This window comes from Myodes glareolus, chromosome 9, assembly GCF_982192425.1.
Source record: "Myodes glareolus chromosome 9, mMyoGla1.1, whole genome shotgun sequence".
Lineage (NCBI taxonomy): Eukaryota > Metazoa > Chordata > Mammalia > Rodentia > Cricetidae > Myodes > Myodes glareolus.
The window spans coordinates 14904947-14931738 of NC_142034.1; the positions used below are offsets into that span (position 1 = coordinate 14904947).

At 41.4% G+C, this 26792-nt stretch overlaps 1 protein-coding gene across 5 annotated transcripts in view; it reads right to left on the minus strand.

Annotated features, from left to right (window-relative positions):
- Positions 1-26792, minus strand: part of Helz (helicase with zinc finger) — a 167127-nt gene that overhangs the window by 25550 nt on the left and 114785 nt on the right. For all 5 annotated transcript variants that reach the window (XM_085695975.2, XM_085695973.2, XM_048446061.3 and 2 more), the window contains 6 exons: positions 25116-25344; positions 14835-15039; positions 9609-9660; positions 8717-8907; positions 6726-6933; positions 2553-2632 (listed from right to left, as the gene is read on the minus strand). In XM_085695975.2, the coding sequence (XP_085552101.2) occupies positions 2553-2632; positions 6726-6933; positions 8717-8907; positions 9609-9660; positions 14835-15039; positions 25116-25344 (965 nt within the window). The remainder of the gene's footprint in view (positions 1-2552; positions 2633-6725; positions 6934-8716; positions 8908-9608; positions 9661-14834; positions 15040-25115; positions 25345-26792) is intronic.

Below are 26792 nucleotides of genomic sequence, written 5' to 3' on the forward strand. Positions count from 1 at the left end.
CCAAGTGTTCTGGTCTTCCTAAGCAGTTGCTGTGCCTCTTGTCCACATCTCAGAACCTAACCGAGGTTCCTCATAAACAAATATTTCCTCATATAACTCATATTCTTAAGGATGGTGAAGTTACGTTAACTAGGGACACAACTCTCTCCAAAAGACACTGCTGATGTGCACACTCTGAGCACACACAAGGCTATGGTTACATGCCATGGTTGTTAGTGGCTCAGTTGCTGTTTTAATTTCTCCATCACTCGTGACTCTGACACAGTCAGGAAGCTCATGACCACAATACTCTATGGCCCTGAAGTGAGAAGGAGCTGCAGAGAAAGTGAACATGGTGTGTGTTTCAGAAGGGTGTGGAGGAGAAGAAATGGCACTTCAGGACCCTTCAGTGGAGGCACCAGTGGCATATACAGTGGGAGGCAGCTTAGTTCTAGGTGCTATCAAAATTAGAATCAAGATAGCCAGTGCCAGTCATGTCACTGCTTTTAAATTTGCTATAAATCTTCTGTTAGAAAATAAGGCTACCTGGCAGCCATGTTTCCGGTTCTCTACATTCTAATGCTTTGCTGCGGAGCCCAGGAAACATGTGAAAGGAACTCTGAGCTCTGTTTAATTCAGTGCCTCAGTATTAAGCGGTGTATGACAGGAAGGAGCTGAGTGACAGTGGTAGACACAGGCTGCTTCAGACCAGTTATCAGGTTTACTTTCAGCAACACCCTCTGACTCAATCAGGAAGTCTCCTGGCTGCCTCACTTACAGCATGGCTCTTCCTATGACACGCCCTCCATCTCTGGCCTCTGCCAGTCAGACATGCTCCTGGGACACTTGTGAGAAGGTAGAGAACAACTGCTTAGGCGGAAGTTGGAGATCCAAATTGGAAGTCTTTCTTACGATGTGGGCACTTAAAGACACACTCAGACTAGTTTATAGCCACCAACCTTAGACTCAAAGAGAAGCTGGACCACACAGAACTCTGGAAAGTCACAACTTTCCAGATTAGGGTCATGAGAAGGGAATATATGAAAGAAAGAAAGAAAGAAAGAAAGAAAGAAAGAAAGAAAGAAAGAAAGAGAGAGAGAGAGAGAGAGAGAGAGAGAGAGAGAGAAAGAAAGAGAGAAAGAGAGAGAAAGAGAGAGAGAGAAAGAGAGAGAGAAAGAAAGAGAGAAAGAGAGAAAGAAAGAGAGAAAGGAAAAAAAGAAAATAATCCAGAAGGAGTTGTAGGAAAAGAAATGTTGTGTTAAAGAAAATAATAGAAGTAAGACAACCAAATGGCAAACACCAAAGAAACATGAGCTGTGGTTGAGACAGTGCGTGGAGCTCTTGGACTGTGTGGGTTAAAGTGAGGCACCAGAAGGTGAAGGTCAAATGACCTTTCTTTCCTCACTGTTCTGCTGTGGTTGTGTGGCGCTGAGCACTGAACCTCGGGTCTCATGTGTGCTGGACACACACTACCACTGAGCTACATCCCAGGAGAAAGAGTCTTTAGAAAGTCCACCAGTCAGCGTTCGCACGCAAGGCTAGCATGTGAGTAACCGCAGGACAAGCAGAGTAGGAAGAATGAGCAGGTGGGAAAAGTGTGCACAGTGGAGAAGGCTGATAACTCGGAGTCAGAGAGGTGACTGGACGAGGACAGGAGACAGCAAACTCAAGACTTTATCTAAGGCTGCTGATAAGAAAGGCTCAAGGATACATGAAAAGTGAGTTATCTGTTGCCATCAATCAGCAGGGCACAACCTTAGTGGTGGTGCAGCCAGAGCAGTCATCTCCACACCATGAGGTAACAGGCTTGAGAAGAGTCACTGAAGGAGCCAGGACAAAGCTGAGCACCGCACAAGAAAGGAGGGGCCAAGTCTCACTGAAATGAAAACACACAGCTTCTAGCCACGCTACGTCAACCAATAACGTGGTCTTCTCTAATCTGTGCCAGCACAGAAGCAGGAAGAGTAAACAAGTGGGCAGGCACAAAGTTAAGGATCTACACAGTGGGTGTGGTGGACAAAGTCAGGCACTGAGGGGATCACTGTCACAGTCCTACTGAGGCTAAAGTCACTGCCAACGAGACATCTGTAGCTGTCTTCATACATTATCAAGAAGTCTATCAAATCAAGTCTATTGCTGAATTAAGAAAATCTGAGGAAGGGGCTGAAGAGACAGTTCAGCAGTTAGGAGCTCTTGCTATTCTTGCAGAGGACCCAAACTCAATTCGTAGCACCCACACAGTGGCTCACAACCATCTCTAACTCCAGTCCCAGGAGCTCTATGGCCTCATCCAAACTCCACAGGCACACATGTAGACGCATACATATATGTAGGCAAAACACTTATACACATAAAATAAAATAAATATTTAAATTTTTTAAAGAGAAAATCTAAAGAAATATTTACATGAAAGAAAATAACTCAATGAAAGACAACAGGACAGGAGAACGGTGACATGCCCTACTAAATTATCCTGAAACAGAAAGCCTAACAGAGCCATGGGAAGCAGAGCTACTTTGGGCCAATGAGACCTTCCCCACCAGAACCACACTCAGTTGATGTGAGCAGCGTACCTGTTTGAGCTCTGGAGGCTTTTTCTCTGGTGTTCGGATCTTATTAATTTCAGGTCCAGGGTTACTTGTATCAGTTTTACCTAAAAAAATATTTTTAAATCCTTATAAATTATCTCCAATGAACATGACATTCCCCACTATTCAGCACTAGACAAAGCAGAACAGTTTCAAGATTATTCACTCACTCTCATAGCCTTACGCTACCACGTGCATGCTAGTCCTCTACTGTGTTTATGCTACCATGTGCGTTCTAGACCTCTACTGTCAGAACTGCAACTTTTCTGTGAAAAAGAAAAAGTTATATATGAAAAATGACAGAGCAAAAGCTTCACAAAGGAGAAACAACCTGAAAACAGCAAATAAAAAAGAAAATGGTCCACTCTCCAAGATTTACTGTCTTTCTTTAAAGAAAACAAAAACAAAAACATAAAAGGTCTTGGTATTCCTGCCTATTTACAAAGGCTCAACACTTTTTCATTTGCAAATGCAATTAAGTAAAAATCTAAACGATGTGTCAATTCAACTTCCTGAAGGAATTTAAGTTTGTCTGCTAGGCTTGGGCCTAAAAGCTTCCTGAAAGCCCACATGTAAAGTGGCTTGTTCTCCAGCCTGTGTGCTACAGGGAAGAGTAAACCTTAGGATGTGGAGAGTGGAGGACAGCAGTGGGCATTGGGGCTCCAGCCCTTTTCTCTTTGGCTTCTGCTTCCCTAGTCCCATGAACCGAACACAACTCCTCTATCCGAACACAGGCCCACAGCAATGGGACAAAGCAAGAGTGGACTGAATCCATCAAAACTGAAACCAAAACACATCTTTACTATAAGTTGCTAGCTCCAGCTGTTCTGTCACACTGACGGAGTTCTAGTGCAAAAATTTTGAGCAGAAGTAGGTGAGGGATTGCAGAGGAAGCAAAGTCAGGCTTTCCAATCCATTAGAGTAGAGAAGCCTGACTTTACAAGTGTGAAGAGCTTTATTCGGAAAGAATTCAGCCCAACATGGGTATTTTCCAAGAAATGCCCCAGCAGCAGCACTAGAACTCTGAAAACGAGCTGTCCTATCAGCACTGACTAACCACTGCACATGGAGACAGGAGAACTGTAATAGCAAGGCTAAACACCAGTGGACGGCCAGAAGACTAGACAGTGCATAAGAAAAATGAGGCAAGCTAAACAGTATAACAATAGAAACTACCAAAACCAAAACACAGACAAAAACCCTGAAAGGAACCAATACAGGGATAGTCATGAGCTTTGGATTAACATTAAGTATCTGAATGCATGGGCAAATGGGACCACAAGAGAAGAGGGCAGGAAGTCAGAAAAAATATCTCCTGTCAATCAAGTTTGAAACTCTCCAAACATTGTAAGAACTATAAAAAGACCCAGCATACACATACACACCAAAAATAGCAAATGGAAAACTTCCCAAAGGTATATTATAATGAAACTACTAAGACCAGCACGAAATAAAAAACTTTAGAGCAGAGAGAAAGCACAGTACATTACATATACGTGAAAAAAAAAAGGCTAATGATGGCACACACACACACTCCCTTCTGTGCTAGGATCAAAGCCAGGATCTTGAGACTGCCAGGCAAGCACTGAGCTGCACCCTAAGCCACCTTAACTCTCTTACTTTTTAAAACTCTTTAAAATGAAATTTGCCTGTTTAAACAAAACCACCAGAAATATTTTCAAGTAAACCTACATAAAAGTAAAATGTGCCCGGTCATGGTGGTGTGCACCTTTAATCCCAGCACTCGGGAGTGGGTCTTCATGAATTCAAGCCCAACCTGGTCTACAGAGCAAGTTCCAAGCCAGAGCGATACAGAGTAACCCTGCTTCAGAAAAGAGAAAAGAGAAAAGAGAAAAGAGAAAAGAGAGAGAGAGAGAGAGAGAGAGAGAGAACGCGCACTGGGAGTGAGGGAAGGAAAAGAAGTGAGTGAGTGCAAGTGCAAGGCCATTGTGCCCAGAGAGGAGGTTCTGAATTTCTATCGGTCCTTTCACTGTGCATGAAGTGTGGAATTTAAGTAGAACGGTATGCTACAGAGATAATAGATACATAGTCCCACTGCAACTAAACCACTATTAACTATGTCATAACTAATAAGCCAACAAAAGCTATCAAATGGAATTATAAGTATATCCTACAAACATCAAGCTCACAGAACCCAATATTTAAAAGAAATCCATTTCAGTGTGGAGGCTTACACCTTGAAACCCAGCACTCAGGAGGAAGAGGCAGGCAGGTTTCTGAATCCGAGGCTACTTGGTCTATGTAGAGAGTTTCAGGCCAGGCAGGGCAGAGAGAAGGAGTACTAATTATGAACCATCTAAGAGCAACATGCTTTGCTGCTGCTTTCAGGTGGTGCTGCAGGGAAATGTAAACAAAATAAGCATCAACCATTGCACTGTAGCCCCAACCTCAGAAATGTTCCTTAAAGATACAAACAGATTAAAAGCAAAAGACCAAGAACAATGTGCATTGCTCTCTTTAGTCAAAAGAAAGCCAAGAGCTGCACAGACATTGACCAAAGTAGACCTCAGAGCCAAGAACATCACCAAGAACAGTCATGCTGTGACACTAAATGAGTCACCGGAGAACACACTCTTGAATGTTTATCTCCTAGTAACAGACCCTAAAATTTACTGAGAGCTGACAGAATATAAAGAAAACCTAGACAAGCATGGCATAGGAGATAAACCTGTCATCCCAGCTCTTGGGGGAAGTAAGGCAGAAACATTAGGAGTTCAAGGTCACCCCCGAGCTGCATGAGCAATCAAAAGCCATCCTAGTTGAGGCTTGGTCTCAAAAAAATAAGAACAATACAAAATATAGACAAATAAATAGTTTTCAGAGACTAATTCCTCTCTTCAGAGAGTGACAGAAAAGACAGGCAGAAAGCCAGCAAGGACACAGGCAGCACTCCTGACCAGCATACCCTCCCTGAGCATCCTGGGGCTTCAGGGCACACATGGAGCACTGATAAAGAACAAATCTCAGTGAATTCAATAGAATTCATGCAATACAAAATATGCTCTCTTACCATGATGGAATTAAAAGTAAGAACCAGTAACAGAAAGCATTTTAGAAAATCATTAATAATCAGAAACTGAAACTCACCATTTTAAATAATGCATGGCTATAATCTTTTTGGTTTTATTTCTGAAACAGACTCTCACTACACTATAGCTCAGCTTAACTTGGATTTCATAATCTTCTTGCCTCAGTCTTCCCAATGCTGATGTGATAGGTAAGCACCACACTACCAGCCCTTGAATCTTAAAATATTTTAAGAGAAATTAAAAAGTATTTTTAAAGTATACTGAACTAAACAAAAATGCAAAAACAACATATCAGAATCTGTGGAATGTACTAATAAGGAAGACATTATACTAAATAGCCATTTTAATCAAGCTTCTACCTAAGAAAATGTTGAAAGAAATTAAGACCTAAAAATATAGGTATACATATACTCTGTCCATAGACCAGAGGTTTAACATTATTAAGCTCCCAATTATTCCAAAACTGACCCAAAGACTTAATGTAATCCAATTAAAAGCCCAGCTAGCTTTCCGGTTCTTTGTTCGCTTTTTAAAAGACAAGCTGAGGGGGCTGGAGAGATGGCTCAGTAGTTGAGAACACTGGTTGCTCAATTGGAGGACTCAGGTTCAATTTCCCGCACCCACATGGCAGTTCAAAACTATCTGCAACTCCAGTTCCAGGGGATCTGACACCCTTATACCAATGCACATAAAGTTAAATAAATCATTAAAAAAACAAAAGACAAGCTGATTCTGAACTGTTTATGGAAATGGAAGAAAAGTCTGGATGAGACAATTTGGGAACAGAATGAAGTGGGAGCACCTAGACTACCTGTTTTCCTAAGTAGCGTGTACAAACCTGAGGTACTCAGGCCGGCATGTCTAGCATGGATGAAAACATACACCAATGAAAAAGAAGAGTCCAAGTATGGGGAGCTGATTTTAGCATGAGCTTCAAATTAGCCCAGTGACAAAGAATATCTACAGATGATCCTCGAGCAAACGACCACAGACATGCCAAACAAAGGAAACCACTCCAGTGATCAGTCCTTATCTCAGGACACAGAAAGCTAACTCAAGGACACTGTGAGAGTTGACACAATAAGATTTCTAACGGGATTTCACCCACCGTTTCGACTTTGCTCTTGTTGATCCTTCTCTGCATGCTGATTCTGCGGCTGCCCTATGTTGACAGGTGGGTGATGTCCAAGGCCATAAGGGATTGGTGACCCACGCCCATGTGTATGTAACAGGTTCATATTGTAGGCCATCGCTGCTGGGTGTGTAATAATCCGAGGATCAACTGCAAACCTACCCTGGTATCCTGTCCAAGGTACCTAAATTATTATAAGAAATAAATTACTTGAACTGAGTATATTTCTCAACATAAACTGATATAATATTGTTGATTAGCAAAATACAAACAGACACATAGACAACATTTTACCCAGCTACCATGTTGATATCGGTCAACAGTAACAATAGGTAGAAACACTACTACATCCCCAGTACCCAAAACCTGGTTCTCTAAATCTTCAGGATGTTAGGAAGAATGTATCACTGGGGGTTAGAAGGAAATGAGGACTTGAAACTGATGCTTATTCCTAATATGTCAAAGCAATTTATATTTCTGAATCATTTCCCCTCCACATAGATGTACACATAGATTACCATAAAAATGATTTTTTTTTCAAGTGAAAACTGAATGGTTACGTAGTTCAATAGACTGGATCAAAGAACAGAGACTAAGACTTCTCGACACAAAGAGTAGGTATTCTAACCTTTCATGAATAACAGTCATTTAATGCTCATTCACAGCAGGCAAAATTCAAACGGGTCATTATTTTAATTAGTGCTTTTGATTGAGTCAACACTACCTTAGATCACCTTCAGAGAGGCAGAAAGCTTGCGTATACACACATGATCTCTCCAGGGTAACACAGATGGGATGGCAACGACAACTACTGTCATCATTGTTATAACTGCTTGGCTCAGATTCTCAAGAAATTCTCTATATTAAAAGCTTCTCTGACCTAAGAAAATGAAATGGAAATCCTAACAGAGAGACTATTTCAAGCAGACCAGGTATCATGTTGCCAGGCGTCCGGGAAGAAATAACTCAGCTAAAATATGAAGCCTCTGAGTCGCAGTCGTGACAATTACTCTGCTTGGCTGCCATGCCTGTGGCCTATCATGGCCAACAAGAGTGAGAACGCTTGCAGCTCAGCAGTCTTCTCTTCATGGACACAGGCAGGAGGGCCAGAGCTCTCTGAAAGATCACCTCTGCCTGAAATTACCTCACTTAAATCAATTGTCTCCTAGGTAAAAACTACTAAATTTAGAAATATCTATGTTTCTACAAGTTGAACAAAAAGCACTTAACATTTCAAAAAGGAAATAAAAATGTGCTTATATATAAGATGGAAGTCCTCTAAAAATCTCTTCTTAAAATGCAGTAGAGATCCTGTGTGGCACTAATGTTGCATAAAGCGTGACAAATTCAGACCCAAACTTGACTAAGGATCTCTTCTGTCTCCTTCAATCATTCCACTGCTTAGGAATTCATGACTGAGAAAAAATGCAAAAGACACATAAAAACATCATGGCCAGGCGGTGGTGACACACATCTTCAATTCCAGTACTTGAGAGGCAGAGGCAGGGGGATCTCTGTGAGTTGGAGGTCAGCCTGATCTACAAGAGCTAGTTCCAAGACAGGTTCCAAAGGAAAAATCAAAAATAAGTAAATAAATAAAATCATCACTTATACAATTCTCCTCAAGATACAAAGAAAAAAAAACATTTTAGAAGAAGGCTTCTTAATCAAAACACATGACTCCCAGACTTTTTCATATCCTATGATAAACCAACGAATTACACATAATAATGTGTCATTTCAAAACTTAGTAGTTAAACACAAGTTACTTTAAAAGAAGCTTATGGACACTGGAACATTAAAAGTAAACAAAAGTGTGTATTGGTATGGGTGTGGCTCAGGAGTGATTGCTGAGCATGTGAGAGACTCTTGGCTTGATGCCCAGCACTGAAAAGCGAAAGTTGGCAAAACACTCACTGAGATTGCCATACTTGACCCAGAAGAAAATACTTAAAGCATGCACTTACAGGCAAAGGCACCGACATGACTACATTCCCTCCATAGACAGCAGGTACATAAAGAATACTTGTCCCAGTGTGAGGATCTATTCTTTGAACGGGGCTTGGAGATTTTCCCAAACTTGGGTGAGGTCCAAGAGGGGGTGGAGGAGTATATGCTCTAATAGGATTGCCAATAAGTACAGAAGGATTGGGTTGAACTGTAAAACAAACCAAAAAAAAGGATACTCAATAGATGTTCACATTGACTTTGACAGAAATGCTCTAATCATCCAACAAAAAACCACATTTCCCAGGTGAAGCATGAAATGCCTCCACCAAAGAACAAGTGTGCAGAATAAACCACATTAGGAAACAAGCGCTCCACGGTGCTCTCAAACGTCAGCCACAGCTGTGCAGAGGGTCCTTTCCATAACCCGCAGTGTTAACTTTTGAGAAGCTGGAGGTGAGTCTTCAAGACAGAGAAATATGAGAACACAACTGGTAGCAGCAGCCTCAAGGCAGGAGCAGGCAGCTGCTCAGAACCAAGTTCTGACTTGCTGTTGCAGCAGAAACATATGGAGTGAAGGCTCCCCGAGTACCACATGGTATTCAAAGTCGTTCTAATAAACTACCATGAAAGGTGTATGGTACAACATTTATAGGATAGAAATACCTAGCGAAGACTTACGTTGTGTAAAAGGCTATGAGTGTCAGTAGCTACACTTTGACCACTTTTCAGAAATTAACATGTCACAAAGTCACTAAGACTACAAAGTTCGTATTTGTATATGCCTGAGAGATGGAGGTGGGAGTGGGGGTAAAGGGAAGGGGAGAGGAGGGGAAAGATTGATAGACAGACAGAAAGCTCTTTCCTGTAGCAAATTTTGTTTTAAAAAAAAAAAAAAAAGCTTCTACTCACCAATGCCATCATTCTGGAAATGGTCACTCTGAGGATGATGAAGGCTTTTTCCCTTTAAAGACAAAAACAAATACATGATAGCCTAAGCATGTTTTAGCATTAGAGATCATACATGATAGCCTAAGCATGTTTTAACATTAGAGAACATGCATGACAGTCTAAGCATGTTTTAACATTAGAGAACAAGGCTTCTCCTCAACATGTGCAAAATAATACAACTACCCACAATGAATATTTTAAACTCCCAGGCTGTCATCAGGAACTATCCTGACTACATCAAGCTGACTTTCCTTAGCTCCATGCCCTCTCAGGCAATACTGCTATGTCTTCAGTTTTCTGCTTCAAAACTGATGACACCTAAAATCCTTTCAGTTTTGTATCTTAAAGATTTATCTTAACAGGGCTGGAGAGATGGCTCAGTGGTTAAGAGCACTGACTGCTCATCCAGAGAACTTGTGGTCAATTCCCAGCACCTACATGGCAGCTCACAACCGTCTGTAACTCCAGTTCCAGGAGATCTGACACCCTCACACCAATGCACATAAAATAAAGTTAAATAAATTATTTCTTAAAAAGATTTATTCTATCTTACTGTGTGTGCACGCGAACACACAAGTGCGTGCATGAGCAGAGCTGTGGGTGGGTGCTTAGACAAAGTGTTCAGAAGAGAGTATTCCATTTCAAGAGTTTGGACGGTGCCAGATTTATCACACATGAGCGAGGATGCTAACTCCAGTCCTCATGAATGCAGAGTTTCCTAACCTCTGAGTTAGCGTTCTAGCCCATTTTGTTAAGACAGGGTCTAATGTATCCCAGGCTAGCCTCAAACTGGCTAGTAGCTAAGGATGACCTTGAACTTCTGATCTGCCTCCATCTCCTTAGTGCTGGGACTACCGGTGTGGCCACCATGCTCAGTTTTATGCTTTACAAAGCTAGGGGTAGCTTTGTGCGTGCAAGACAAGCACTCGCCCATCTGAGGTGTATTTCCAGCCCTTCAAATTTTCTGTTTAATCATTTTTTTTCTTTTGGTTTGCTTTGATTTTTGTTATCTAGCCTAGCTAGCCTAGAACCTGTGATAGAATGGTTTGGCCACAAACTCACAATGATCCTCCTGCCTCTCTGGCCACAAACTCACAATGATCCTCCTGCCTCTCTGTCTCTCAAGTGCTGGCACTACAATGAAATGTGCAATCAGTACAACTATTTCTATCCCATGGTAACAATCCTAAAATTGCTCTAAAACTGAAATGACAAAATATGAAAGTTGTTTTTCAAAAAGAAAAATTCATGTTCTACTCATAGGACAAGAACCTAACATGGTTTGATTTTTTTTTCCCAGTATGATTCATAGTATCTCAAAGTATTCAATTTCTCTGAAAAAAAAAAAAAAGGAAGAGAGACACTGATGATTTTGTGGGAAATTTTAGTTAATTGCTAGGCAGCAATTTGGCAATATAGATCAGAAGCATCAAACACATACAGAAACTTTAATACTGTAATTACACTTCCAGGAATTTATCCAATTGAAATAATCAGTGATCTGAACACAGATGTTCATCACAGAGTGATGCATATGTGTGATAAATGCTTAAGATCCATATACCCATCACTGGGAGCTTTTATTAAATAAGCAATGACAGAGTCTATGTGACTCTGTCACATTAGTCTGCCCTTAAATGATCACCAGTCACCAATGAGACAAGGATATCGGTACTAAAATCACAAGGATCTGGATTCTGCCAAACACTGCATCAGTATGGAAGCAGATTCTTTCCAGGGCATCTAAGAGCCCTGTCAGCCAATATCGTGGTCCCAGAGAAACAAAAGCAAGTCAATTGCAACCAAGCTGATAAATCCGTGTTCTTTTTAAGTCTCTATGCTAACGGTAAGGTTAAGCAGCAGTGGGAAGCTGAGTCAAAGGTAGCCATAATTGAAGTTCACTCTCCTATTAAAGTGGGTGACTTGCTAGCTGACAAGATAGTACTACTCTGGGTGCTTTGCGATATACTAAATAAAAAGCAAACTGGGGTTGTCACACAAAAAGAGGTGTCATGTCTTTGTCTAACACTACATGCCACGCAGCTCAAAGGACATAGCTACCCACCATATTTTGATTTAATGGGTAACTGTAAGCAACAGATTCACTTAATGTGGGCAAAATACAGTTTAGTAGCTTATAATCAAAAGAGAATATAGCAGCCAGCTAGAGATAACTATGTACAGAAGTTAATCCATAATAACTCAGCTGGGCAATGGTGGTGCATGCCTTTAATCCCAGCACTTGGGAGGCATAGGCAGGTGGATCTTCATGAGTTCGAGGCCAGACTGGTCTACAAGAGCTAGTTCCAGGACAGGCACCAAAGCTACAGAGAAACCCTGTCTCAAAATACAAAAAAAAAAAAAAAAAAAAAAAACCATAATAACTCTGATAATAAACTTCAGCATGTGTGCTTACCTTTGCTAAGGTGCAATTGTAGGATCTTTTATAAGCAACTATAGTTCCTACCTTTTACATCTATAAATGTAATCTATATCACCTATCATTCTTTGTTTAAATGTTTACTTTTTTCATCAATCATTCTGTTTTTCCCACTTATTCATTCAATATATGTTTACTAATTTGGAGGACAGGAGCAATGGCTCAGTGGTTAGGAGCAAAAGATCTCAATTCAGTTCCCAGCACCCAAGTCCAGTGGCTTACAACTGCCTGTAACTCCAGCTCTAAGGAATTGTACACCCCCTTCTAGCCTCCACAGGCTCCTTACTCACGTGTACAAACCCACACACACATACAAATACACATGACAAAAAAAAAAAAAAAAAGACAAAGGCTAGAGCCAGACATGGTAGTACGCACTTTAATCCCAGCACTCAGGAGGCAGAGGCAGGTGAACGAAGAAGAGCTGATGCCAGCCTGTTCTACAGAGCAAGGTCCAGGGATGGATAGTGAGGTCCTATCCCAAAATACAAATAAAATTTCCTTAAAAATTATTTGTGTGTGTTGTGGGCGGGGGCAGACAGAGACAGAGAGGTATCTTAGGGGCTGGTCCTCTTCCCTCTACTGTGAGCCCGAGAGATTCATCTAAGGTCATCATGTTTGCATGGCAAGGGCTCTACCTACTGAGTCATTTGCCAGCCATGAATTCGCAACTTTCAAATACTCTAAGCTCCTTGTAGTCCCCTGCAAAAATGACCCCTGTTCTCTTGCATTGCAAGCCCTTTGTAAAAGCTTGCTATAGTTTGGATCTGAAATGTCCCCGACAGACTTGGTCCTCGGCAGGTTAAGAGGTGGGGCCAAGTGGGAGGCATTCAAATCAGAAGCACATACCCTCAGAGGAGATTTGTGAGACCTGGCCCTTCTTTTTTTTTTTTTTTTTTCTTCTTCTTCCCACTTTTGCTTCCCAACCATGAAGTGGTAGGTTTTTTCCCACCATGACAAGCTGCATCAGACCCAATGCAAAGGGACCAACTGGGTGTAGCTTAAAACCTCTAAATTTGTCAACCTTAGCACTTTGTAAGTCAATTACAGTAGATACTTGCTACAATAATATACTATAGAGCTTTCTTATTCATTAAAAAAAAATACTTCTTAGCCAGGTGGTGGTGGCGCACACCTTTAATTCCAGCACTGGCGGGAAGGGGGAAATGAGACAGAGGCAGGTGGATCTCGGTGAGTTTGAGGCCAGCCTGGTCTATAGAGAAAGTCCCAGCACAGCCAGGGCAACAGAGAAACCCTATCTCAAACAAACAAACTTCTTTTTCAGATGGGGTGTCATGTAGCCCAGGCTAGCCTAAATAACACATCCAAGAATAACCTTGAACTCCTGATCCTCTTGCTTCTACCTACCAGGTACTAGGATCTCAGGCACATACACCACCATACCCAGATATTCTTCTGGGCACAGAAGCCAGGGCAGTAACTAACACAAGCAAAAACCATCCCAGTTAAGCTAGCTTGGGTTTCACTGTTATTATTTGTTTTGATTATATTTTCCCAACCTCTTTGCATTCAATAACGTCCTCAACAAGAACCTATGGTGCATATCTGACTCCACCTCCTGCTCTGCCATTCTGCTGTCGTCCACCCAACATCTGCCACCAAAGACTTGGGGCTAGCTTGTTTATTGATGCTTCTAGCATCTAACACATGGCACAGGGAAGTAATTCATTTGTGCAGACTGCTTTGCCCTCTAATAACACCAAGCCACAGAAGCAAAACATAGTATGTTTTCATTAAGCTAAGAACATATGACTGCCCTAGCAGAGTTGCTCTCAGCTTAGTGCCTATTTAGAGAAAAGACCTTCATTCATTCCTGCTCACATTAAGTATAACAAAGCCCAACACTAACATACTCTTTAAATTTGGATCCGTAAGTTCAATGCCATGCCCACTATAAAGAAGCCAACAGATTGCAGCGAATCTACATGTACCACTCACAGAGTCTGCTTTCAGGATGCTAACTGCAAGAAAGGGTTTTTGCTTTTATTTTTGTTTTTCCCCCCATGCACTAGAGCAAACAAACTAGAGCTGACTTTGCTCAAAATAACTGTGGCTCAGAAGTGAAAATGGCCTTGACCTCCCTACACCCCTCAGCTCTGCCCCCTCCAAACAAGTTGTTTTCAGACTACAGAACCATTTCATCTTCAAGAATCCAGCAAGTTGTCTCAACTCTGTCAAATGCCACTTAAAATGAAACAGTCATTAAAAGATTAGAATGATTTTTTTATTCAAACATTATTTTAAAACATAATTCCTGTACCTAACGGCTTTTATGGACATGTCTTTAAATGTCTCATTGGGGCTGGCAAGATGGCTCAGCAGGTAAAGGAATTTGCTGAAAGAACTGACTCCATCAAGTTACCCTCTGACTTCCTCACCTATGCATGGGACAGGGACGGACGGACGGACACACACACTAAGCAAATCAAATTAACAAGTGTTTTCAGATTTTTTAAATAAAAATAAAATGTGTAGTAATCCTTTAAACTGTGTTTCTATTCACATGTTATCTGCCAGCCTCAATCTATCAGCAAGGAGTGCTGGGAGGTTAAAGGAAGGGTACCAGAAGTTTTCGGCTATCTCACTCTTTCCAAGGATGACTACAACATTAAGCATGACTCCCCACTATGCTGTGTTGTCATGTATTCACTCAAATCTTGGGAAAGTTCCTTGCAAATACAAATATCACCTGCAGCCCAACAAGCCAGTGTACAGCAGGGCTTTACCTTGGGTGGTGACTGCTGCTGTCTGCTGCTGTTTCCTGAGTGCTGCAGTCGTAAAGCCCGAGGGATAAATTCAGGAGCCAGTGGATTCAACACATATGTCTTCTTGAGTTCTAAAGCCTCTAGCTGGGCCTTGATCTGTTCAAATGTGATCCCATGTAGGCTATGATTTTCATGACACAGGGCAATAAATCGCTCCCAAAACTTCCTGCAGAAAAGATTCAGATATCTGGGTTACAAACGCCTATGAGTGAATAGAAGTAACTAAAGATGATTTCAAATTCTGCCCACCTCAAGTCCTTAAGGTTAATATTCATATGAGTACGACATAGACTCTGTCTAGCAAGTGACAAATCTTATGTTTGACGCACACACCGTAGTCAGTCGAGGAGCATGCTACATACTAACCAGGAAAACAAAAAACTTGACTCCTCCACCCTATTATAGAAATGTGTTTGTGAGCCATATAATAAGGTTTTCAAGAATCTATAGAAAATCTTTACTTCTAGTCCTACACACACACATGTACACATGTACTGTATACTTCTAGTGAAACATGTAAATATACACATCTACGAACACTTATGCTCTGTACAACAACTGGCCAATACCACAATGCATATATAAAACAGTGGACAATGTCATGGCTGTCCTAGTCTGTGTGAATATCTGCTATGATAGTCATTTGATGAGGCTATGACTCAAAATTGCCTTTCTCAGAACTCATCAGTAAGTAATGAGTGATTGTATCTATATACTACACATATAGAGAATACAAATTTATATGCTTATTAGTATAACTGGAAAGAATTCTGTGTGGGACTAGGGAGATGGTTCAGTTGGCAAAACACTTGCTGTAAAGCATGAAGACTTGAGTTCTGAAAGACAATACCCACACAAAAAGGTTAGGGTGTAGTACCTAAACCCCAAAAGGATCTCACTGAAGCCCCACGTTCAGAGAGAAGCTCCCATCTCAAGAAAATAAGATGGAATAGATGGAAGAGCACTTGACCCAACTTTCGTTCCTATCACCCTCATTGGCTGGCACAAGAGCTTGCAACTCCAGCTCCTGGCGACCTGACTTCTGGCCTCTATGGATACCCACACACATGTGTCACATATATACAGACACAAAAATAGAAAGAAATCTAAAATAATTGAGTGGAGAGTAAGGAAGATGCTCTGACGTTGACTTCACAGATATGCACACATATGGAAATGCATATACAATGCACTTACTCTCACACACACATGCGCACACTCAGACACAAACATACACAGCACAAAAGAACCTAAATATGCTAGGTTACGTAAAACGATTCAGTCAGAACATAACTGGAGCCATGAAGGAGATAATCCACAAGATGATTCTCGAAAATAATCAGCTACTCATATAGTTTTCTCTTAGAGATGCTTGTCATAAACACAACTTAGAATATTGACTAAGTAGTAAGAGCTAAGTAAATTATGGAAAATACAAGGAACTAAAAAAATTGCAATGTTCACTATTCACTTTCTTATCAAATCTGTAAATACGGAAAAGAAAAAATACATTCAAAACTTGTTACGAGCATTAAAAAAAATTCACCCAGTTGGTAAGTAAGCTAATGAACTGAAGAGATATATATTTGAAAAAGCATTCAACATCTTCATAGTCAGGGAAACCCAAACTAAAACTGCTTTAAGATTCCATCACAGCAGAGTCAAAATGGTCATCACCAAAGAAAAAGGGGCAACCAGTGCTGGTGAGGATGTTGGGGGTGGGGATAGCATTTGCTGCTGGTGGGAATGTAAACTGCTACAGCCACTACAAAACTACAAGACCCAGCTACAGCACCCGAAGACACAGCACAGCACACCCATGCACATCCCAGATGCATGCACCGTCATATTTACTGCTGTGCTTTTCACAACAGTTTGGCAATGGAACCAGTCTAGAGACCAGCAGATACACAGAATGCATGCATGCATATATATTCAGCCATAAGGAGAGTCAAAATCATATTTACAAGAAAACAGATGTGATTAGAGATCATCGTGGTAGGCAAAACAAGCCAAACTCAAAAAGACAATATCATGTTTTCTCTCATATGGAGAATCTAGACTTAAGAGAGAGAGAGAGTGTGTGTGTGTGTGTGTGTGTGTGTGTGTGTGTGTGTGTGTGTGTATGTGTGTGTGAGAGGGGGTCATGAAACTAGAAAGAAAACCATGAGATCAAAGATCTTGAGGGAGGGGGTAAAAAAAGTATGTGTGACATGGAAGCAGAAGGGGGGCTGATGACCAGCAAGAGGGGTTGATAGAGGATGGGTGAGGATACAGGGAAAGTGAGATGAAGAAGGACAAAGTACTAACCCAGGGGTTCTCAACCTTTTGGGTTGGAATGACCCTTTCACAGAGGTTACATATCAAATATCCAGCATATCAGATATTTACATTACTATTCATAACAATAGCAAAATTACAGTTATGAAATAGCAACAAAAATAATATTGTCATTGGGGGTCACAACACAAGGAACTGTTACTAAAGGGACACAGCATTAGGTAGATTGAGAATCATTACACTAACACACACACACACACACACACACAAATGCCATGAGACCCATGACTTCATATGCTAACTTAAAAAAGAAAAGGAAAATATACAAAAGTGTGAAATACTCCTGGGTGCAAAACATAAAATAAATAGATCTATAACATACAAAACAAAAACAAAAAGGCATACTGGTCACAGTTGTATGCTATTAAAGGTTTGGGAATGAATCTCCAAACGTGAAATAAATATTACAAAAAGCAACATGAAGAAAGTTTAACATGATTGACTATTAGTATAAAAATGTGTACCTATGAGGTTAGAATAATAGATTATGCCATTGAAGACATGTGATATGGTTTCTTCCCCAGTTGGCATTCCAACGGCCAGATGGACAGTAAGTAATCAAGAAGGCTTCAAAAGCATCAGGGATAAGCTTATGATATAAAGTTAACTTATGAGTGGGTATGGGTGATGACAGTTTTAACATGCAGTTAATTCTGAACTGTGTTTCTTTACAGCTGTGTTTTACCATCTTATCTGTGAATGCATGTGTTTAAGTACAGGCACATGTAGCTGTGTGTATATGGAGATCAGAAGACAACCCCAATTAGTTAGTTCTCTATCATGAGTTCTGATCATGACCAAAGTAAGGCTGTCAAGCTTATACACCAAATGCTTTTACTTGCTAAGCACCACGCTGGGCCTTTAGTCTTATTTTTTAAAAATGAGTTTAAGAGATAGGCCTAAGCAAATAATACAAAGTATAAAGAAAAGGGAAAGTAAGACATCCACACTTGGGGATTTCTGAGCATATCACTCAGGCTAGGAAGACAATCATTCGGTTACAGGAACTATGTGCTGCTAAGAAATGCACACCGAAAAGCTATCCTTCGTTTTTTCTTTTAAGAACAAAATGTGTAAGGGTTTAAATACATATAGCCCAGTTGGTAGAACTGTTCAGAAAGAACTAGAAGATGTTCCAATGGGAATGGGTTTTGAGGTTCCAAAGGCCTACCCCATTCCCAGTTAGCTCTCTCTTTCTGCCTCCTGCTGTGAATCAAAATGTAAGTTCTCCGCTACTCTTCCAATGCCATGCTTGTGTACACCCAGGCTTCCCACCATGATCTTCATGTCATAAACTCTACTCCTCTGGAGCTGTGAAACCCAAATTAATTCTTTATAAGCTGTCTTGGTTATGGTTGACTTAGCACAACAATAGAAAAGTAGCTAAGACAGAATCTTCCTAAATGAATCAAGTTTGTGTATGTTTATGTGCTTGAGTGTACATGTGGGGTGTGTAGTGTGTGTGCATGTATGTCCAAGTCCCTGTATACATGTGGATGACCTCCTCTACCATTCTCTACCTAAGAAATAAATAGAATTCTTTGTGGTAATGATAGAAGAAAACGTAAGAAAGGATTATCTCCAATACAGTAGTCATGATCTAAAATTCCACAGACCTTTTACAATATTCAAATACCAACACAGCTCCACTATCCAATATTCAAAAGAAAAAATTTCATGTCTGATTGATAAAGCATCAGTTTCCTAGCTTGGCATTTCAATTTGTGTTGGACTTCAAGACAAAGTACAAGGAATTTATTTACTTCAGGCAGGCTCTACCTATCCCTAGCTAGCCTGGAACTCACTGTGTTGACCAAATTTGCCTGGGACTCAGAGGTGTGAGTACTGGGATTAAAGATGTGGGTTACCACATCCATCTCATGATTTGTGTGTGTGTGTGTGTGTGTGTGTGTGTGCATGCCACATGTGTTCAAATGCCCAGAGAGGCCAGAAGAGATGATGGATCCCCTAGAGCTGAAGTTATAGGAGTTATGGGTTGCCTCACATGGGTGCTGGGAGCTGAGCTCTGGTCCTCTGAAAGAGCAGCAAGCACTCTTAACCACTGAGCCATCTCCCCAGCCCCAGTGGATTCTTTGTTATTCTGCCTGGCTTAATCTGTAATATCAGCTCCACTTTACATAGTTTCACTTCCAGTTTAAACGGTGGGATGCTCTTAGAATATGCTATTTTAAGATGTCTTGATAATTTTATTAGTTTGCAGGTGTGGGTGTTTTGCCTGCATATATAACTGTGCTGGATACCCACGGAAGCCAGAAGAGGGCGCATCAGATCCCCTGGGACTGGGGTTACAGACAGCTGTGAGCTGCCACATGGGTGCTGGGAATCAAACACAGGCCCTCTAGAAGAGCATCGGTGCTTTTATCCGATGAGCCATCTTTCCAGCCCCTTAAGCTACCTTCTTAAATTTCACACCCCATACCCATATGAACCTCAGCTTTGAGTAGGATCTGCAACAACACTGAATCAAGCAAAAATGTCAAAGAACCTCACATTTCATGGAAAACGGTTCATTAACCCAAGATCATATTCAAATAATCTTTCAGCTATAGGATGTTTTTCATCTTTTTTTTGGGGGGGGGGGATCTTTTTGCTATTGCTGCTGTAGTTGTTTAAGACAGTGTCTCACTCTCTAGCCCAAGCTGGCCTGGAACTCACAACAATCTTACTGCCTCAACCTTCCAATTGCTAGGATTACAGGCAGAAGCACCACACCTGGCTTAAAGGACACCATGTCAGAAGCATTCTAAACACTATAAATAAATTGTGTTTCAAAAGATGGAATTTATATTCTAGACCTGACTTATCTTCAGGTCCCATGGATAGAGTAAAAGGCCCTCGTTCTGTCCTAGTAGCTGCAATGTGCAGTGACCTCTGGCACGTTTCTCTTCTGTACTGGCTTCCCCATGCACAGAACAAACAGTATGACTATCATTTCTCATCATGTTCTCAAGCTTCTCACTTCTAAACTTTCAGAGAAAAACACAGGGAACAGAGGTGCTAGAGAGTCACCCACGGCCTCGTGCAGCTCAGCTAAGTAAGTGTGTACTACTTCCTACAAATAAGTCCTGGGTTTTTAGTGGGGAGCACATTCTATGACGTGTATGTGGAAGCCAGAGGATTTCGTGACACTGGCTCTCTCTTCCCTTTACACAGGTCTCTAGGCTTACGTGGCAAAGGCCTTTACTACTGAGCCATCTTGCCTGTTCCCAAAATTCTTAATTTTAAAGCTAAAAGAAATTTGAGTTTTCATCTCCAAAAAAGCTCTTTAAAATAAAGTATTACACTTTGACTGTGTGTGTCTGAGTGTGGGCCATGGCATGTGAGTGGAGGGCAAAGGACAACTTGTGGGGTCAGCTCTTTCCTTCACCCATCAGGCATTTCCAACACAGGAAGTGGAAGCCCATGTGAGAATTTCAACCGTACTCTGGAGATGAGAACTCACCACTGTAGGTAAAGGCTTCGCCATTCTTGGTACTCTCCCTACTATGGCAATCTCTTATTACACTGACCATTTTTTAAAGAGAAATGTTGGCTAGAAGGCCACTTATGTCTATGCACTGCAACCTAATTTCCTGGATCTGAAAAGACATGATGCTACGTTTTGTGTATGTGAGTGAGGGCAAAGGGAGAGAGGTCAGAGTCAATGTCAGGAGTAGTCAACCTTGCTTTGCTGTTGTTTTTTTTAAGACAGGGTCTCTCATTGGCCAGCACCTGGAGCACCTGGATTTATTTGGGGGTTGGTGGAGGCCTGGAAATCAGACTCAGGTCCTCATGCCTCTGTGGCAAGCACCTTCCTGACTGAGACAACCTCTCCAGCTGAACATGACTTGTAATAAGTAAAGGAAGCACGAACCAAACTAAATATGCTTTGGACTTTGTGTTAGCTTTGGTTCTACAATCACTGGTAAAACCTGAAAAGTCATGTGAACACACACACATACACACCAAGATACACACAGAGACACAGAAACACACATACATGCACACAAACTCACACAAGTCCAAAACTCATACATGTGTGCACACATACACCAAATAAATATTCCCTCGTTGTCCTTGGGTCATAGTCTACGTGTATATTAAGTATGCTGCTATTTACCAAATTAATGAAATGTGTTGATGATGGAATCCAGCTTTAAGAAAGAATTCCTCCAAGGCTGTGATGTGACCATTGTGTCACCACCCTGCCACATGTCACACCCCGACTTGGCACAGATTTGTCATGTGCAAAACATGTCATTTCTTCATGGGCAAGGAGGATCTGAGAAGGGCCTGAGTTTTGAAGTCACTCTGACCACATAACAGCTCTGAGGCCTTGAGTAGTTTTACTTAAACTCACTCCATCAGACTGCCCATTCAAAATGAAAGGAAAACGGCTTGCTGTTCAGTTGTTGGCTTGACTAAATGGGACAATGTGTGCAGAGTACACAAGGCAGCACCTGGCAGAGGTGGTGGACAGAAGCAGATGCTGGATTAATATTTGCTAGTGGGGGAGGAAGAAGTTTACAGTATCTATTTCAGTCTAATGGACAAATTCTGTTCAAAATAACAACAACAAAAAGAACAGATCAAGCTGGTATAATACACAAGAATCCTTTCCTGAAAGAAAACCCAGTAACACCTGAGACTAGCAGGTTACTTTCTAATAAACAGCATGCAAAGTGAGAGGGGGCTGAAGAAGTCAAACTACACAGAAATCACTCCTCCATTCTCACAGGACCAGGGGGTCACAGCACATCCCCCGGACTTGGCCTGTACTGTTAGCTGTATTAGTTAGTTGGCAAAGTTATTATTACTGATTTATTACTATCAACTCTTAAGCTGGAACCATGAATTAAACTATCCAAATGAAAGAGGCAATCAACATTCTCACCATGTAACCTCCCCTCTCCTGAACACTGTATTACTTCCCTGCAAACAGTTGGCTTAGCACATGAATTATTTGCAGTCCATGGTAACCGAGATTCAGTTCAAAATAAGCCATCAGTAGACCCAGCCTAAAGTTAAAAATTAGCCCTGCACAACTTGACAGCAGGCCCCAGGAAGAATTCTTCATCAATCTGCTTGGAGAAAGTGACACTTCATATCAGAGAAAGACTAAAACTGCTAATTCTGTGATGTTCAGTGTGGCCACAGAAAATGTAATAGCTTCTTCAACAACATTCAGGCTGCTAAATACTCAGAATTACTTACTAGGAGAGCCCACAGTAATTTGGTTCCACGCTACTCTGCCCATTCATCCCCCTAAGAGCACAGAGCTGTTTGCATACACATCCTCCCATTCTACATTATCTAATCATAAACACAAAAGGCAAGAGACTGCAACATTCTGACATTTTAACCAACACACTTTGGATAGACAGTTGAGGAACTAAAGCAAAATTCTCAGGATGTGAATAAAATTAAGAGACTCATTAATATTCTTGGCCTTGACTGGTGAGATAGCTCAGTCAGCAAAAGTGCTGGCTGTGCCAACATGATAATCCGAGTGTAATCCCTGGAGCTCAGGTAAAGGTGGAAGGGGAGACCAACTACACAGTTACCTGTGGACATCTGCATATGTGCTGGAGTATTAAAGCCCACATTTATATCATGCATGCATGGGCAGACATGTGTACACACGCACGCGTGCGCACAGACACACACAGAGTTCTGTAACCTAGAATACATTCCTTTACCCAGATTTTGTCATTAATGATTATAAACAAATGACAAACTTTTAGACATAAAAGTGATGTCATGTGATCACAGAACTGCTCCTAGGTAAGCTGTGAAACCTATGAGCTTTACTTTTAAAAAGAAAAGGTTGGCTGGGCAGTGGTGGTGCACACCTTTAACCCCAGCACTTGGGAGGCAGAGGCAGGCAGATCTCTGTGAGTTCGAGACCAACCAGGTCTACAAGAGCTAGTTCCAGGACAGGCTCTAAAACTACAGCGAAACCCTAAAAAACAAAAACAAGCAGATGCTTTTGTTAGCAGCTTTTTCCTGTAGAAGATTCTACTAATTTGGAGCTGCATGAATGGCTCAGGGCTAAGGATGGTTCAGTGTGGAGGTCCAGGCCTGTAATCCCAGTGCTGAGGAGTGGAGGTGAGAAGACAGAGGTGGAGTTGGGCAGGCAGGGTCCTAGCCAGTCAGACTAGCAAGCTGGTGAGCTCCAGGTTCAGTGAGAGATTCCTATCTCAAGCATAGGTGCAGAGGCTGCAGTCACAACTCAATGGTTAAGAGCACTTGCTGGGCAGTGGTGGTGGTGCATGCCTTTAATCCAGGCACTCAGGAGGCAGAGGCAGAGGCAGAGTGAGTTCCAAGACAGCCTGTTACACAGAGAAACCCTGCTTCGAGAAAACCAAACCAAACCAAACTAACAAAAAAACACTCGCTGTTCTCCCAAAGGATATGAGCTTGGTTCCCAGCATCCATGTCAGGTGACTCATAACCACCTGCAACTCCAGACACCTGCCCTCACGTGCACATACCCATACACAAATATACACATATACATAATTTAAAATAAAAACAAATTATAAAATAGACTACAGGAAAGAAAAAAAAAAGTGTCAGGGCAGCTTAGTGACTTCCTGACTTCTTTTTACCATTCTGAATCTATAGGCAGGTTTTGTCACACTTATAAAATGCAATTAGCCCCCAGCATATTTCTCTCTTTTTCATCACAGAATATTATAAATTTCTTTCAAAGTTATTTTTTAGCAGTTTTTCAATGCTGCAAAAGATGAATCTTACAGTCCTGGCTTCATACAGTTTACATTCTTAACTGGTCAAGATCACAACTGTACAGAGAAATTTCTAGATGGCATTTCAGCTATATTTTAGTAGAACCATTGCTCTTACTTATAGCATAATGAGTAATAAAATTACCCCAAAACAAGTTATGGTCATTTACTTCTTCCTTAATTTTAAGGTATTTTAATTTTAACCAGACATAAAAATTATTTGAATTAAGAAGCCCTGCAAAGGACGTGACTGTGCATGTCTTTAATCTCAGCACTCAAGAAGCAGAAGCAGGAGGATCTCTGTGAGTTCTAGGCCAGCCTGGCCTACAGAGCAAGTTCCAGGACAGTCAGGGATACACAGAGAAACCCTGTCTTGATACAAATGAACAAACAAACAGAAGCCTTAAAAGAAAATGACTACAAAATTCATCAAAACTTGGAACTGAGTTTTATTAGACTATATTATAAACATGTATTAAATTGTAAAAAATAAATTTAATAATAAAATTAAGTTTTTAAGAAATTAAAACAATGAAGCAAGAAGAAGACAAAAGGCAGTAGACAGTAAAAAATTTAAATTTGTCCGAAGATACACACATACCCCACCTCAGGGTTCTGGTACCAGCTGGCCCCTCTTCCTACAGCACTTCAGCTGCTGGTATGCAAAGCTCACCCTGGCACTTCCAAAGTCATCTGAGTCAGCTTGGTGGGGAGGCTCCTCTGACCACATCCTTTCTGGTCCCAAACCACTTTATCTCACCTGTCACTTTTTGTATTAATTTATTTAGTAAATACTATGCAATGTTCTTATTTAATTTGTTGTCAGTCTTCGTTTCCTATCAAATAAAGTGTAAGCACCACAGAAACAGATGTCTGTGTGCTTTGCTCACTGACCGTCTCCAGCTAGAGGAGTGAAGAGAACACAGACATGGGGAGTATCTGCTGGCTACTGGCTGACCGAATCTACAGTTACACATATACCATGAACAGCCACTAAATAAAATATCTCTCACTAATACTGGGTGTCAGGTAACATTATCAGTAAGCCTGATTTTAATTCACCATGAAGTCATACAAATAAATACATGCATAAGAGTGCAAATTCCTCCATATTTTCCATTTTGAGTCTCTCAGTTCAGTAACACAGACTTACCTACACCTTCCGATAGAGCACAGAGCAATGGGGTCTCCCACCACAGCAACCAGGGACTGTGCTCTTGTGATGGCAGTATTGAGAAGTTTGTAGTTAGATAAAAACCCATAATCTAAGTCCTCAGTGGAGTCTTCCAGAAGTTGCTCTTTCTTTTTAATTGGTGTCTGCTTATGCTTGCAAGTGTGGCGTGTACGCACTGTGCTAAGAAACAGAACTCTGAATTGCTTTCCTACAAAAAAATTGGGAAAAAAAAAAGGCGAGATCATCACTGAATCTCTGACAGAATAAATCCCACATCTTTTAAAGTCATGATTGCTGAAGCACAAGTGCTGGCGAGACGTGAGGAATCCCAACCTATGCACAGCTGTAAGACGTGAGGCTGCTCTGGAAAACCATGGCAGGGCCTCAAAAATGACAGAATGCCCAGCTGATTCGGCAAGTCCACCTCAGAGAAAACCCCCAAACTGCAAGCAAGGCTCCATGAGAACTTTGCACCCATGCTCACTGAAGCCTTGCTCACAATGCCAAAAAGTGTGACCCCGTGTCTACAGACACACCAGTGCAATTACACACAACGAGTTACTGTTGACACATGCCACAACATGAATGAACCTCAGAGGCACTGTGTTAAGTGAACAAAACCTAGTCACAGAAGGACAGCTACAACCTGAGCTTTTTTAAGCCCTAAATTAGACAGCTGTGAGATCTAAAGTACGCCTGCCCCACGCACTGTGACCAAGAGCTATTCAAGCCGCACTATCTGAGTCTAATTAGAAGAGGCCCTGAAGTAGGGAAATTCACACAGAGAGAAGGGAGAACAGAATAGTGCTGGCCGAGGACTGGAGAAGAATGGGAGGTCTTAATGGACGCAGGGCCTCGGTTTGGGAAGATAGGCAGCTCTAGTGATGGGTGGTGGTAGGGATAGCTGTGGTGATATACCACAGGAACGAAGGTACCACTTGCCACTGAACTGCTCGCATAAAAATGCTCAAAATGCTTAAGTTTTTTATTGGTATTTTACCACATCAAAAAAGTTATTATAATTGTTTTGCTTTTAAAAACAGAATCTTGCTAAATTGTCAAGGTTGGCCCTAAATCCTCTATGTAGTCCAGGGTGCCGTGAAACTTCTGATGATCCGTCTGTCTCAGCCTTTTGAATGCTCAGATCACAGGTATGTACCATCACGCCTAGCTTAATTTTTTCTCCTAATCATTATTGCTGGGACCAATCTTTGAGATTATCTAGCCAAACATCCACCCTACACAAGAAGCTTCTTCCTGGAAGCAGGGCAATTTAATCTCCTACCAGATAGAACAGACAAGGCTGCTGTCGCAGAGAAGCCTGATGGAGTTAGGGATCCAAACATCTGACAACAGTGTATTAGGTTCAGTTTTCTCTTCTCTAGCCCCACATCTTCATCTGCTCCTCATCCATGTGGACACAGAAGAGAGCATCAGCTGACCTACATTTACCCTGTGAGCATTAGTGTTCATTACTGAAATACCCAATTGAGTGTGACATGAATGGGGGTAGAAGGGAGCCCTTGCTCCCCATGATCCAAACACCGGATGACCCTTCCTGTCACATCATGTACCTAACATCTCTGGGGCTTTTCTAGTGCTCACATTATTATACTGCTTCATGTATTTAAAGGCACAAAGTTTATAATAACCTGT